Raw genomic sequence first — 16,848 nt, forward strand, 5'->3', positions numbered from 1 at the left:
CCACAAAACGAGAAACATGTGCCCACAACAGAAACTGGGGAAAATCAGAAACCCCAGAACAAGGAACCATGGACCGGACCGTGAACCGGAACATGGACTTCATGGTCTGGATTATGAAAGCATCTCCCTGGAGCAAGGGGTTTAGATGGGGTGGAGTTTGTTAGGTGTGTTCAGGAAGGTTTCTTGATACAATATGTAGATAAGCCTACAAGAGGAGAGGCTGTACTTGATCTGGTATTGGGAAATTAACCTGGTCAGGTGTCAGATCTCTCAGTGGGAGAGCATTTTTTAGAAAGTGATCACAGTTCTATCTCCTTTACCATAGCATTGGAGAAGGATCGGAACAGACAAGTTAGGAAAATGGTTAATTGGAGTAAGGGGAAATATGAGGCTATCAGGCAAGAACTTGGAAGCATAAATTAGAAACAGATGTTCTCGGAAATATACGGAGCAAATGTGGCAAATGTTCAGGGGATATTTGCGTGGGGTTCTGCGTAGATATGTTCCAATGAGACATTGTAGGGAACAGGAATCGTATTGTATAAAGGCTTTTGTAAGTCTACTCAAGAAGAAAAGAAGAGCTTACAAAAGGTTCAAAAAACTAGGTAATGATCTAGAAGATAGCAGGAAGGAGCTTAGGAATGAAATTAGGAGAGCCAGAAGAGGCCCTGAGAAGACTTTGGTGGACAGGATTAAAGAAAACCCCAAAGCATTCTACAAGTATGTGAAGAGCAAGAGGATAAAATATGAGAGAATAGGACCAATCAAGTGTGACAGCGGAAAAGTGTGTATGGAACTGGAGGAGATGGTAGAGGTACTTAATGAATACTTTACTTCAGTATTCACTACAGAAAAGGATCTTGGTGATTGTAGGGATGACTTGCAGCGGACTGAAAAGCTTAAGCATGTAGATATTAAGGAAGAGGATGTGCTGGAGCTTTTGGAAAGCATCAAGTTGGATAAGTCACCGGGACCGGATGAGATGTACCCTAGGCTACTGTGGGAGGCGAGTGAGGAGATTATTGAGCCTCTGGCGATGATCTTTGCATCATCAATGAGGACTCCAGATGATTGGAGAATTGCAGATGTTGTTCCTTTATTCAGGAAAGGGAGTAGGGATAACCCAGGAAATTATAGACCAGTGAGTCTCACTTCAGTGGTTGGTAAGTTGATGGAGAAGATCCTGAGAGGCAGGATTTATGCACATTTCGAGAAGCATAATATGATTAGGAATAGTCAGCATTGCTTTGTGAAAGGCAGGTCGTATCTTACGAGCCTGATTGAATTTTTTGAGGATGTGACTAAACGCATTGATGAAGGAAGAGTAGTAGATGTGGTATATATGGATTTTAGCAAGGCATTTGATAAGGTACCCCATGTAAGGCTTATTGAGAAAGTAAGAAGGCATGGGATCCAAGGAGACATTGCTTTGTGGATCCAGAACTGGCTTTCCCACAGAAGGCAAAGAATGGTTTTAGACGGGTCATATTCTGCATGGAGGTCGGTGACCAGTGGTGTGCCTCAGGGATCTGTTCTGGGACCCCTACTCTTTGTGATTTTTATAAATGACCTGGATGAGGAAGTGGAGGGATAGGTTAGTAAATTTGTTGATGACACAGAGGTTGGGGGTGTTGTGGATAGTGTGGATGGCTGTCAGAGGTTACAGCGGGACATTGATGGGATGCAAAACTGGGCTGAGAAGTGGCAGATGGAGATCATCCCAGTTAAGTGTGAGGTGGCTCATTTTTGTAGGTCAAATATGATGGCAGAATATAGTATAATGGTAAGACTCTTGGCAGTGTGGAGAATCAGAGAGATCTTGGAGTCCGAGTCCATAGGACACCCAAAGCTGCTATGCAGGTTGACTCTGTGGTATGAAGGCATATGATGCATTTGCCTTCATAAATCGTGGGATTGAGTTTAAGAGCTGAGAGGTAATGTTGCAACTATATAGGACCCTGGTCAGACCCCGCTTGGAGTACTGTGCTCAGTTCTGGTCGCCTCACTACAGGAAGGACGAGGAAACCATAGAAAGGGTGCAGAGGAGATTTACAAGGATGTTGCCTGGATTGGGGAGTATGCCTTATGAGAATAGGTTGAGTGAACTCGGCCTTTTCTCCTTGGAGTAATGGAAGATGAGAGGTGACTTGATAGAGGTGTACAAGATAATGAGAGACATTGATCGCGTAGATAGTCAGAGGCTTTTCCCCAGGGCTGAAATGGTTAGCACGAGAGGGCACAGTTTCAGTGGTTGGTAAGTTGATGGAGAAGATCCTGAGAGGCAGGATTTATGAACATTTGGAGGTATAATATGATTAGGAATAGTCTGCATGGCTTTGTCAAGGGCAGGTCATGGCTTCCGAGCCTGATTGAATTTTTTGAGGATGTGACTAAACACATTGATGAAGGAACAGCAGTAGGTGTAGTGTATATGGATTTCAGCAAGGCATTTGATAAGGTACCCCATTCAAGGCTTATTGAGAAAGTAAGGAGGCATGGTATACAAAGGGACATTGCTTTGTGGATCCAGAACTGGCTTGCCCACAGAAGGGAAAGAGAGATTGTAGACCAGTCATATTCTGCATGGTGTGCCTCAGGGACACAAAGGCTGGGGGTGTTATGGATAGTATGGAGGGCTGTCAGAGGTTACAGTGGGACATTGATAGGATGCAAAACTGGGCTGAGAAGTGGCAGATGGAGTTCAACCCAGATAAGTGTGAAGTGGTTCATTTTGGTAGGTCAAATATGATGGCAGAATATAGTATTAATGGCAAGGTTCTTGGCAGTGTGGAGGATCAGAAGGATCTTGGGGTCCGAGTCCATAGGACACTCAAAGCAGCTGCGCAGGTTGACTCTGTGGTTAACAAGGCATACGGTGTATTGGCCTTCATCAATCGTGGAATTGAATTTAGGAGCCGAGAGGTAATGTTGCAGCTATATAGGATCCTGGTCAGATCCCACTTGGAGTACTGTGCTCAGTTCTGGTCACCTCAGTACAGGAAGGAGGTGGAAACCATAGAAAGGGTGCAGAGGAGATTTACAAGGATGTTGCCTGGATTGGGGAGCATGCCTTATGAGAGTAGGTTGAGTGAACTCGGCCTTTTCTCCTTGGAGCGACGGAGGATGAAATGTGACCTGACAGAGGTGTACAAGATAATGAGAGGCTTTGATCATGTGGATAGTCAGAGGCTTTTTCCCAGAGCTGAAATGGTTAGCACGAGAGGTGCTTGGACGTAGGTACAGAGGAGATGTCAGGGGTAAGTTTTTTACGCAGAGAGTGCTGAATGCATGGAATGAGCTGCTGGCGGCAGTGGTGGAGGTGGATACGATGGGGTCTCTTAAGAGACTCCTGGATGGATACATGGAGCATCGAAAAATAGAGGGCTATGGGTAAGCCTAGGTAGTTCTAAGGTAAGGACACGTTTGGCACAGCTTTGTGGGCCAAAGGTCCTGTATTACGCTGTAGGATTTCGATATTTCTATGTTTCTATGAAATGATCACTAGGCAGATAAACAAAAAGATTCAAGGACATTCTCAAAATTCCTCGGAGAAATATCCTCTATGACACACTGGAATCACAAGACCATGGGTAATCAGAAAGGTTGGGGGCTGATGGGATGATATTGAGAATATTGGGCCCTGCATCAGTGCAGAAGGTGTGGGGGAGAGCAGCATCTCACAAACTACTGTTGATACACTCTTCAAGCTCAAAAGGCCCAGACCTTTTTTCAGTGAATTGAAGCAAGGTTTCTGGGTCAATGTACTTCAGGATACCCAGGAACAGATCAGACTTAACTACTGAGGTTGGATGTCTCAGATAAATCCCATCTTTGCTAGGAATACTTGGCAAGTCAGTGGATGAATAAAAAAAAATCACGGTTATCAACTTAGCCCAGAGACACGTGTAACTGAGCAGATGTCTGGCTTTGTGATAAACAGATTCAGAGGGAATAGCGTGCTGATCTGTGGAGGTGTTGGAATCTCTCTATTGCATGTAAAGAGCTTAATGAGAGCCAGGCAGCAGCTCTCTGTCATGTGCTGGCACCATGTAGCCAGATCCCAGCAAGTGAACACCAGGCTGGGCTGCAAAGTGTGACAGGTGGCATCCATTAACCAACAGTGACTGGAATGATCATGAAGGAATGGAAGTTAATGGCTCTGTGATCTCTCCTCTGTAGCTAACACACCCTGGCAATGACTCCATGTCTGAAGCGCTGTCTGTATCAGTTATCAGATTTCAATGAGAACTTCTTGTGGAAGTCAGCATTGGGAATATATTGTTCCTTTATGTTTTTGAGAGGAGAGATTTGCTCTCAGAAATTATCCTTAAGAAGGATCTACTCTCAATCTTGTTCATACTGGACTGATCTGACCCCATTTTACAAATCAGGTAGCATCCACCTTCACTTAGACCAAGTTTCAGCAGTAACCAGAACTGCACGTGTCGTCCCAGCTCTTTTACTGTGCCTAAACCATGAAGGTAAACTTCCTGATTCAGCTTTCTTCACTGATCTATCCGCCTGTGATACCATTTTCTGGGAGCTATGAAACTTCACCCGAGGGTCTTTCTGTACATCAACACTGCTGCATGCAGTTACTGACTCTGTTAGTACTAAGGTTCCTTGCTTTGTTATAGATGGGGGACAGTAATGGGGACAAGCTCCCACTATTAAATGCACCTCAAATAGCCTCTGACAACCAAGTCCATCTCCTGGTCTTCATGTGTGGCTTAGCTACTAAGCCCAACAGAACCATTTCTACTGACAGGAGACGGGACAAAGGCGGGTTACTTGTACGTTAAAACTAGTCACTTTCGGCAGGTGGGGCTCAGCAGCTGTGTTTGGTTGCTTGTCTGGGAAAGGAAATCTCTGATCTCAAACCTCTGCTGCCTTACGGCTGTTCCCACTCATGAGGGAGGCTTCGGGGGTAAACCCCAGGGGAAAAGTCCAGAACTGTAGTCCCTAAGGCCATCCTATATTGAGTTCAATGTTGTCTGGCAATTCCTGCGATGCTGCTGGTATCAAACTATATCAGTCTCTGCTTTTCCTTTGGGTTCATCAGCTGCATAGAGAGGGGGAGCTTGCTACAAGGGCAACAGCTTGCTACCATATCATACTGCCCAGACTTGTGTATCTAGACAGCTCGGATGCAATATCCGTGGTTGACTCTGACCGACGGAGGCCTCAGGCCAGTATTTGAAATTGCAGTATGCATTACCGCTCACCAGTGTGGGTGAAGTTACATTTGCACTGTTATGGGTATCTCTTTCTCTTTGTCTCTATGTCTCATGTCTCATGTTTCTCTGTCTCCCTCAGTCTGTCTGTCTCTTCCTCGTCTCCTGAAATAATCCAATCGTTTAGAATCATACAATCATAGAAAAGTACAGAACAGAAGCATCCCTTCAACCCATCTAACCTGTACAGAACCATTTATACTGCCTACTCCAATTGCCCTGCATGAGGACCATAGCCCTCCATAACCCGACCATTCATGTACCTATCCAAGTTTCTTACAAACTTTCAAATCGAGCTTGCGTACACCACTTGTGCTGGCAGCTCATTCCACACAAGGTTGTAACAGATGCTGTAGAATAACAAGGTGGGGCAGAAGGATTTAGGCAATTAAACTTCTGAGGAATAATCTTGCTAACATGTATAACAACAACACAACTGAACTTGTCACTGCATGATATTAATAGTAAAATACACTCAAAAGCAACAGTTTCTTACATTGAACTGATATTTCTACAGCCTCTGAGCTTTGACTTCCCAAATAGTTTGTTGCCATGCAGCCATAGAACCCAGAATCACTTTGCGAAATACTTTGGAAGAGCAGAATGCCATCCTTGGGTGTAAAATCCTGAACTTGACCATTGTCTCTCTTGTACCAGCTGTATGTGGCTTCAGGGTTACTGTTACTGGCACACGACAAAGAGATCTTGTCACCCTCTTTGATTTTCAGCTGCGATCTCGCTTCCACTTGAATGGTTACATTTTTGGGTGCATCTAAAAGGAGAAGATTTTATGTCTTATGACTAAATACAGAGAGTACTACATCCCTAGCAGGATCAGAGTCACTTACAGTTAGCTGTGTCGCACAGGAAATATCAATCACAGATCTGACATCAGACAGTTGACACTCTTACTCAGGTTCTGCCAATGGAAGTAATCACTAGGCAGACAGCAAAAAGATTCAAGGGCATTCTCAAAACTCCTTGAAGAAATGCATTCTCCCCACATACAACCAGGAATCACAAGTCCATGAACAGAAAGGATGGAATGCAGTGGGGATGATATTGACAGTATTTGGCCTTGCATCATTGCAAAAGGCGTGGGCGGAGAGCAGCGTCTCATAGACTACTGATGGTACACACTCCAAGCTCAAAAGGCCCGGACATTTCTTCAGAGAATTGAAGCAAGGCTCCTTGGGTCAAGGTAGTCCAAAATATCCAAAAGGAGATCAGACTTAACCACTGTGCATTGCCTTACTCCGATGTTTGTGAAGTTCCATTTGCCACTGTTATAGGTATCTCTTTCACTCCCTCTTTGTCTTTCTGTCTTCCTCTCTGTCTGCCTGTCTCTCTGCCTCTTGCTCTCTCTTCCTCCTTCTTCTGAAATAATCCAACCCTCTCGGTTGTAGAATAGCAATGTGGGAAGGACGGATTTAGGAGATGAAAATTCTGAAGAATAACCTCACTAACTTATACAATAACAAAACAACTGAGCGTGTCATCAGATGAAAATAATAACAAAAATTTCTCACATTGTACAGATATCTCCACAGCCTCTGAGCTCTGGTTTCCAAGGTAGTTTGTTGCCACGCAACTGTAAAATCCAGAATCACTTTGTGAAATACTTTGGAAGAGCAGAATGCCATCATTGGAATTATAATCCTGAACTTGACCTTTGTCCCTCTTGTACCAGCTGTAGGTGGCTTCAGGGTTACTGTTACTGGTACACGACAAAGAGACCTCGTCACCCTCTTTGATCTCTGATCTGTTCTCCATTTTAACCTTTACATTTCTTGGTGCATCTGAAAGTGAATAAGTTTCATGTTTGAGGACTGCTGATACAGACAGAGTACATCCTTTGAGAGCCTAATTTCACTCATTCAGATATAATGGACAGACTGTGTTGACCACATGCCAAGCATTTCTGAGCTCAGCCACGAGAGGAGTTTATGAAATGGATAGAAAAGCAAGAATTTTTATAGACTTTCTCAGACTCTAGCTGATACAAGTCACCATTGATATCTGAAGGCTTTGGTCTATGAGCATTCAAAGTAGAAAAAAAACATTCGAGATGATACTGAGAACATTAGGAGCACATGGGTTAGAAGGTGTGCACCACCTCACAAACTGAAATGAATCCCCAGATTCGGCAAGTTGGGTGACATCAGTGGAGAGAGAAATCCACAATTAACAATTTGGCTTAGTGATGAGAACATCTGACTACATGGACAGAGAGACTTACATAGTAAAGTATAGGGGAATGGGCAAAGAAGTGGCAAATGAAATACAATGTTAGAAGGTGTTGGTCATGCACTTTGGTGGAAGAAATAAACCGGCAGATGATTATTTAGAGGGGGAGAGAACTCAAAATGCAGAAATGCAAACGGACTTGGGAGTCTTTGTACAGGATATCCTAAAGGTTAACCTCCAGGTTGAGTTGGTGGTGAAGAGGGCAAATGCAATGTTGGCATTCATTTCTAGAGATATAGAATATAAGAGCAGGGATATGATGTTGAGGCTCTATAAGGCAATAGTGAGACCACTCTTGGAGTATTGTCTGCAGTTTTGGGCTCCTTATTTTAGGAAGGATATACTGACATTGGAGAGGGTTCAGGGAAGATTCACAAGAATGATTCCAGGCATGAAAGGGTTACTGTATGAGGAATGTCAGCAGCTCTTTGGGCTGTATTCCCTGGAGTTCAGGAGAATGAGAGGAATCTCATAGAAAGATTTCAAATGTTAAATGGCCTGAACAAATTACATATGGCAAAGTTACTTCCCATGATAGGGGAGTCTAGGACAAGAGGGCACGTCTTCAGGATTGAAGGATGCCCATTCAGAATGGAGTTGTGGAGAAATTACTTTAGTCAGAGGGTGGTAAATCTGTGGAATTTGTAGCCACAAGTAGCTGTGGAGGCCAAGTCATTGGGTTTACTTAAGACAGAGATAGATAGGTTCTTGATGAGCCAGGACATCAACCGGTATGGGGAAAAGGCAGGGGAGTGGGGATGACTGGAAGAATTGGATCAGCCCATGATTGAATGATGGAGCAGACTCGTGATGACGAATGCCCTACTTCTGCTTTTATATCTTATGGTCCTATGGTCTTTACACAGGTAGGCTCTAGCAGTTGCCGCCTGTGATGGTATCATCCATCAGCTGGCAATGGCTGGAATAATCCAGAAGGAACAGGTCAGGGACTCTGTGACCTCACACCTATAGTTGACACACTCTAGCAATGACATCATGTCCAGATCCCTGCCTGCTGCAGGGGTCAGATCTCAACGAAAATTTCCTACGATATCAGCCTTGCAAATATTTTGTCCCTTGAACATTTCAAGAACGGAGATTTGCTCTCAAAAACTGCCCCCAAGAAAGCTTTGACCTCAAGGTGTCTGCTCTCACCCCTAGTGTAACCATACTGTATAAATAAACAACCGTTCACCTCCACCAGTAAACTTAGCAGTAATTCAAGCTCCACTGCTCAGCCCTCCCCGGTAAACTTAGCACTTGGCAATTCTGTTCCCTGCAAGCTGTTAACAATTTTGAATCCGATTGAATAGCATGAGTGCAGAGTCTTCAGGGCTAGCAGTAACTTGCATTCTTCCTGGTTTGGTCATACCCCTAACATCACTGGTGTAAAATCAACGAAAATTTAAAACAGCAGATGCTGGAAATTGATAATAAAAACAGAAATTGCTGGTAACATTCAGCAGGTCTGGTAGCATCAGTAGAAAAAGAGAAAGTGTAAGTGTTTCAAGTCTGGGACATTCCATCACTACTCAGAGATCTGCTGAAATGTTGAGGATCTGAAGTGTAAACTCTTGTTGGCCAGTTGCTCACTTGTACATTGTACCGGTTGACTTGGTTTACTTGCAGCTCTGGAAAGTATTTTTTTCCCAGGCTTAACAGATCATTTTTCCTTCTGAGCCAGAGAGTTTTCTAGTGTGTTTAAGTGACTTCATAAACTAATAATTTCAGTTTGTTTTTCATCTTTCATGGATTTTGAGCCTTGGAATAGCGTTACTGCCAATGCACTGTCCTCAGTAACTCTCTGTGTACTTTGAAGAGGAAATGGACTTGACAGGGATGCAGGATCTGTAAAAGGATGACAAGCAGCTTTGCAGATAATAACTGGGAACTCGTGGACTTTGTGAAAAATTAACTTTCTAATAGTGCTTTGGCCTTAATTTCAGTGCAACTCTCAATGCTGCTGAATAATGAACTTAAATGGATTTTAAAATGTTTTACTCATTATCTTCTTGATTTATTATATTGTTAGTCTTTCACTGTCTCTATGCCTAACTCTATCTCAATCTCTAACTAACCATTTGGGCTGTGTTGGATCATGCAGAATGACAATCTGTATGTGAGAAGAAAGGTTACAAGAAGGTTCAAGCCAATTTATGTAAAAGCAACACAAATGAATTTGTCAAGCAATGAAATTGATAACAGAAACCACTCTAAAGCAATAATTTCTTATTTCTCTGTCTGTCTGTCTCTTCCTCGGCTCCTGAAATAGTCCAATCCTTTAGAATCATGCAATCGTAGAAAAGTACAGGACAGAAGCATCCCTTCAACCCATCTAGCCTGTACAGAACCATTTAAACTGCCTACTCCAATTGCCCTGCATGAGGACCATAGCCCTCTATAACCTCACCATTCATGTACCTATCCAAGTTTCTTACGAACTTTCAAATCGAGCTTACATGCACCATTTGTGCTGGCAGCTCATTCCACACAAGGTTATGGCAGATGCTGTAGAATAACAATGTGGGGCAGATGGGTTTAGGAAATATAAATTCTGAGGAAAAATCTTGTTAACTTATATAATAAAATCACAACTGAGCTTGTCACCGGATGATATTAATAGCAAAATACACTCAAAAGAAACAATCTCTTACATTGAACAGATATCTCTACAGACTCTGAGGTTTGGTTTCCAAGATAGTTTGTTGCCGTGCAGCTATAGAACCCGGAATCACTTTGTGAAATACTTTGGAAGAGCAGAATGCCATTCTTGGAAGTAAAATCCTGAACTTGACCTTTGTCTCTCTTGTACCAGCTGTAGGTGGCTTCAGGGTTACCGTTACTGGCACATGACAAAGAGACCTTGTCACCCTCTTTGATCTCTGATCTGTTCTCCACTTGAATTGTTATATTTTGGGGTGCATCTGGAAAATAATATAGAATGCAAATAATATCATATGCAAGAAATGAGGGGTAGTTACTGTATGTAGCAACAAATAATCTTTTGGATCAACTCAATGGTTTAAGCAGCTTCTGTGCGAGGAAAGGAATGGTCGACATTTCGTGCCAAACCTCTGCATCAGGTCAGCATCTGCATTAGTCCTGATGCAGGGTTTGAACCCAAAACATCGGCAATTCTTTTCCTCACACTGATGCTGCCCACCCTGCTGAGTCTCTCCAGTAAATTGTTTATTACTCCAAAATACAGCAGCTGCCATCTATTGTGCATTGTTGTATTAAATCACCTTAAGTTTACAGCTCCCACTAAATGGAAGATATTAGATTTAACATGCAAATATACAGAACACTACTGTTCATTATTTGTCATGGAATTTTTCCTGTATTTCAGTCCGTTTTCATAACTTTGTAATCATTTTTCCTCAACTGTGTGCTTATTTCTCCATTAAATGTTAGTTTTGCATTCTCCTTTTCAAACAACACGTTCCAGATTACAATTTGCTCCATTTAAAAAAAATTCCTCATTTTTCCTTTAAATTGTTCTGCTGTTCACCCTAGATTTTCTTCATTTAATAAAATATTGATCTGTTCATCATAGGAACAGACCTTTCTATCCATGATGTCTGTGCTAAACATAATGCCAAATTTAAAATAAATCTCTTCTTCCATGCCTGGCATATTCATAAAGGTAGCTGCTTCCACAACTACCCCTGCCAACTTTCTGTGCTCTGTGTTTAAAAAAAATGCCTAAGCATCCTCCTTCAACTTTCTGCCTCTCACCTCAAAGCTACGTCCTCTATAATTTGACATTTTTTAACCTGGGAAAACAGTTCTGTTTACCCTATCAATGCTTCTCTAAGTTTTATAACTTCTATCAGGTCTTTCTTCAGCAGTCAATACTCATAAGAAATCAATCCAGATTGTCTAATCTATCTTATAGCTCCAGACAGTTTATTCTAATTAGAAATGCAGCACAGTAACAGGTCCTTCTGGCCCAATGGGTCCATACTGCTCAATTACACCCATCGGACTAATTAACCTACTAACCTGTATGTCTTTGGAATGCAGGAGGAAACCGGAACACTTGGAGGAAACCCAGAGGTCATGGGCAGAGCATACAGTCCCCTACCAGACAGCATCAGAATTGAACCTGTGTCGCTAGCATCATAATAACATTGGCTAACTGCTATGCTACAGTACTGCCTGTTTACACCTTTCTATGCCCTTATCAAAACTTCCACATCTTTCCTGTAATGGAGTAAACAGAAAACATACATTTCTTCAACTGTAGCATAATCAAAGTTTTATATAGCTAACATATCACCCTGACTCTTATACACAGTGCCTTGACAGGTGATGACAATCATGCCATAGGCTTTTCATCATCACTCTATTTAGCCATGTTGCCGCTTTCAGAGAGCAATAACCCTGTACATCACTACTGCTAGTAGTCTTAGTCATCAACAGTTCACTTTCCCCTTACAGTGGCATGCAAAAGTTTGGGCTCCACTGGTCAAAATTTTTGATACAGTACTTCTCTGCTTTCTTTATATTCCTCAATGGCCCTGTCTTACATATGTTTCCTCTGCCTTTTTGACTAAATTTACAAATTCTCTTGTCATCCAAGGTCCTCTTATATTGCTATCCTTGTCCTTATCCTTCCTCCTTGCTGGAATAAGTTGGTCCTGAACACTGATCAGCTGATCTTTAACTAAATTCCATTTGCCAGATGCCTTACAAGAGGACCACAACGTTGTTGTTGGTTTTGGAGGTTTGCGTGCCTCAATGACCCAGAAAACAATGTTGGTTGGAGTCAGAGCTTTATGCTTTGGCTCTTGGTTGTGCCAAACAGGTCAAAGGGTAGAGGCCACACTAAGAGTGGTCCACCTTCCTCTAGGTTCAGGGGTTCAGTTCAGGGCTAACAACCCTGACTGGTAAAACAAAATTGTTATGGAAGGAGCAATGAAGAATCCTTCTACATCTGAGTGTGACAGTATTCCTGAGTCTCCAACCAGGACTTGCATGACTGATAGTAGTGAAAACCGAGAAGCAGCTCTTGACATGAGGAAGGAAGCTCTGAACACCTCCATTCATGGAGGACCTTCATTTCTGCCCAATGGCATAATGACATAACTACAGTTCAGCATTCAACACCATAGTCCCATCCAGGCTCGAAAAAGCTCAGAGACCTCGGCCTTGACCCTGCCTTGTGCAGCTGGATCCTAGACTTCCTGTCAGATCACCAGCAGGTTGTAAGAGTGGGCCCCCTCACCTTCAACCCTCTGACTCTCAATACAGGAGCCTCTCAGGGCTGAGTACTGAGTCCCCTCCTTTACTCCCTGTATACCATGACTGTATCGCCATCCACGACTCCAATCTGCTAATTAAATTTGCCGATGACACTGCATTGATTGGTCTTATCTCAAACAATAGCAAGGCGGCCTACAGGGAAGAAGTCATCTCTCTGACACAGTGGTGTCAAGAAAACAACCTCCCTCAATGTCGCAAAAACAAAGGAGCTGTTTGTGGATTACAGGAGGAATTGGGTCTTAGCCCCTATTGACATCAATGGATCTGGGGTTGAGAGTGTAAACAGCTTCAAGTTCCTCGGCATCCACATCACTGAGGATCTCACGTGGTCTGTACACACCAGCTGTGTGGTGAAAAAGGCACAACAGTGCCTCTTTCACATTAGACGGTTTAGGAAGTTTGGTATGGGCCCCCAAATCTTAAGAACTTTCTACAGGGGTACAAATGCGAGCATCCTAACTGGCTGCATCACTGCCTGGTATGGGAACTGTACTTCTCTTAATTGCGGGACTCTGCAGAGAGTGGTGCAGACAGCCCAGCACATCTGTAGTTGTGATCTTCCCATGATTCAGTACATTTACAAGGACAGATGTGTAAAAAGGGCCCGTAGGATCATGGGGGACCCAAGCCATCACAACCACAATCTATTCCAACTGCTACCATCTGGGAAGTGGTACGGCAGCATAAAAGCCAGGACCAACAGGCTCCGGGACAGCTTCTTCCACTAGGCCATCAGACTGATGAACTCACGCTGATTTGAGTGTACTCTATATTACATTGACTGTTCTATTTATTATAAATTATTATAAATTACTATGATTGCACATTGCACATTTAGATGGAGACGTAACATAAAGATTTTTACTCCTCATGTATGTGAAGGATGTAAGAAATGAAGGCAATTCAATTCAACCATTTGCTTTCTGTCCCATAGCCAAAAGCATCATATTCACTTTGCAACCACCTCTTTCAACCTGTGAGCTTCACTTTGCTCACAGTTCTATTTTGTGATATTGCACCAAGTGCCTTGAATTGCTCCTGTGACACAACATCAGATACACAGGCTCTCATCACCTTACCTGCAATTTCTTGAAAGAATTCGATCAATTTTGTCAAATCTTTTTTTGCTTTAACCAATTTTCACTGACAACTTATTGAAATGTTTGCCTTTTCTCAAGTATTTCCATTGTTAAAGCTGGACTAAATGGTGGTAGATTCAGTGGTTTTTTGTTTTGTTTCCATTTTCCAAGTAATATTACCACATCAGCGATCATCTGGATCAGTTTCTCACTGTTATTTATGGAAGAATTTGTGGCTGCTGCCTGAACCGCCAGAAATCATATGTTTGTTTCCTTTGTTAATGTGTAAATCATCTTATCTTGAACATACGGCATTTGAAATTTGCAGATAGACAACTCACTCTTCATATGCTATATTTTATGCTACTTAATCAACGTTATTTCCTCTTTCACTGCTGCCCTAATAGACTATTAGATAGCAGCAGATGCAAGCCACTCATTTATGGCCACATCCTCCATACAAGCATTCCCTTGTTTGTCCCCCTAATTAGTCCCATTCTTCTTCTGACTGGTCTCTGATCACAGACGGTAATGTATCCACGGATCATTTTCATATTCTCTCACAGCCCTTCTCTGCCATACCTGTAGAAATGTGATGGGTCTTCACGTGCATTATCTCCGCATTGAAGACCTTCTGTTCAGTTATATATTAAACACATGCCTTTGCACAGAAAATAAGGCTTGTTTTGGGGAATGTCAAACTATTTGGCTTGCCTACCAAAGCTGATCTTGGAAAAAACTTAGTAAGGATTAAGGAAACAACACCACCACCTTCAAGTTGCATACTATCTTAATACAGAAACATATCTTCACTGGGTTTAAATCCTGGGCCTCCCTAGACAATTGTACAATAGGAGATACCTTCACTTGAAATGGTTCAAGCAAGCAGCCCAGCACTACCTTCTCAAGGACAATTAGTGCTGGCCAATAAATGCTACCTGGCCAGTGATGCTTAGATTCTGAAAATAAGTTATAAAAGTGGTGGAAGTTAAGATTTGTGTTGTGGTACTTCCACTTATGCCACACAAATCTGGATCTGGGAGTTAAAAGCGACTTTGAGGATCTCCCAGACTTAAAACAATCTCCCCTCCAACAGATTACTCGAACTACCAAGGTTACATTCTGGGGAAGTGAAGCAACACCATAAAGTAATAAATCACCTGTTCTCCCTTGGACTGACTGCAAGTGAATTTCTCTCGAAAATTCACCAAGTTGCCACATGCCTGAGCCATAAGGTCATGAACTCATCCAGTTCAAAAACCGGCCCTTCAACCCACAATGTCTATGCCAACTGCGGCATCCATCAATACTCATCCTACTTACCCACAATTAGATCTCGTTTTCTGTGCTTTTCAGATGATAAAGAGGAAGTAATCAGCCAGAAACCCTGCTCATTTGCATGACACACAGGTGAGTGTTGAGAACAGGGATATGAATATTAAATAAGTTTCACAAATATTGTCAACATCACCAGTTACTGAATATCTAGAAATACTGTAAATTAGAAGAGGAATATAATTGATGTAAGAATTGGATAGTATGTCCATTGAAGGATCTTTTATTTAGATAAATTAAAGAATACAGATGAGCTTCCACACGGCTGCTTTGAGTTGGTCGACTGTCCGTGTTCTGTCTCAGTAAAGCAAGCATAACATCAATACCAATAGAGAGACACAAGCAAAAGAAAATCTGAAGATGCTGGAAATCAAAGTAATACACAAAAATCTGGAGGAACTCAGCAGGCCAGGCAGCATCTATGGAAAAGAGTAAATGGTCAATATTTCAGGCCAAGACCCTTCATCAGGACAGGAAGAAAAGAGTAAGAAGTGAGGGGAGGGGAGGAAGAAATACAAGGTAGTAGGTGATAGGTGAAACCACAAGAGAGGGAGAGGTGAAGTAAAGAGCTGGAAAGTCAATTGCTGAAACAGATAAAGGGCTGGAGAAGGGGAATCAGATAGGAAAGGGCAGAAGGGCATGGAGGAAAGGGAAGGTGGAGGGGGGGAGGCTGGGCAGATAAGGAGAAAGGTGAGAGAAAGAAATGGGAATGGAGAGCAGTGACGCAGAGTTGGGGGGGTGGCAATTACCAGAAGTTTGAGAAATTGCCACCCGTTTTAATGCTACTCAGAAAGAATATAAGATATTGCTCCTCCAACCCGAGTGTGGCCTCATAGCAGTGTTAGAGGAGGCCATGTTAGAATGGGAATGGGAAGTAGAATTGAAACGGGTGGCCACCGAGAGATCCTGCATTTTCTGGCAGATGGAGTGTAGGTGCTCAGTAAAATGGTCTCCCAATCTACTTTGGGTCTCACCGATGTATGGGAGGCCACACCAGGAACACCAGGTGACCCCCACAAATTTACGAGTGAAGTGTCGTTTCACCTGGAAGGACTATTTGGGGCCCTGAATAGTAGTGAGAGAGGAGGTATAAGGGCTGGGGTGGCACTTGTTCCACTTGCAAGTGCCAGGAGGGAGATCAGTGTGGGGTGGGGGGAAACGAATGGACAAAGGAGTGGCAAAGGGAGCAATCTCTGCGGAAAGTGGAAAGTGGGGGGGGGGATGGAAAGATGTGGTTGGTGCTGGGATCTCTTTGGAGATGGTGAAAGTTTTGGTTTATTATGTGCTGGTTGCGGAGACTGACTGGGTGGTGGGTGAGGACAAGAGGAACCCTATTTCTGGTGGGGTGTTGGGCGGATGGGGTGAGGGCAGACAAGTGCGAAATGGAAGAGATGCAGGTGAGGGCTGTATTAATAGTGCTTCTCCCCCTTCCCTTTCTTCCTTGGCCTTCTGTCCTCTTCTATCAGATTGCTCCTTCTCCAGCTCTTTATCTCTTTCACCAATCGACTTTCCAGCTCTTTAAATCACCTCTCCCCCTCTCCTGGTTTTATCTATCACCTACTACCTTGTACCTTTTCCTTCCCTCTGCCAATCTTCCTACTCTGACTTCTCATCTCTTTTTTCTAGTGGTGATGAAGGGTCTCAACCTGAAACATTGACTGTGTGCTCTTTTCCATAGATAGTGC

The 16,848-nt window shown here is 43.0% G+C and overlaps 1 protein-coding gene across 1 annotated transcript in view; it reads right to left on the reverse strand.

Moving 5' to 3' along the window:
• LOC134349915 (hemicentin-2-like) overlaps window positions 1–16,848 on the reverse strand; it is a 149,473-nt gene that overhangs the window by 38,048 nt on the left and 94,577 nt on the right. The window contains exons 11-13 of the mRNA XM_063054873.1: window positions 10,136–10,405; window positions 6,764–7,033; window positions 5,731–6,006 (exon numbers count right to left, since the gene is read on the reverse strand). Of these exons, the coding sequence (XP_062910943.1) occupies window positions 5,731–6,006; window positions 6,764–7,033; window positions 10,136–10,405 (816 nt within the window). The remainder of the gene's footprint in view (window positions 1–5,730; window positions 6,007–6,763; window positions 7,034–10,135; window positions 10,406–16,848) is intronic.

Source organism: Mobula hypostoma, chromosome 7 (assembly GCF_963921235.1).
Source record: "Mobula hypostoma chromosome 7, sMobHyp1.1, whole genome shotgun sequence".
NCBI classification, from domain to species: Eukaryota; Metazoa; Chordata; class Chondrichthyes; order Myliobatiformes; family Myliobatidae; genus Mobula; species Mobula hypostoma.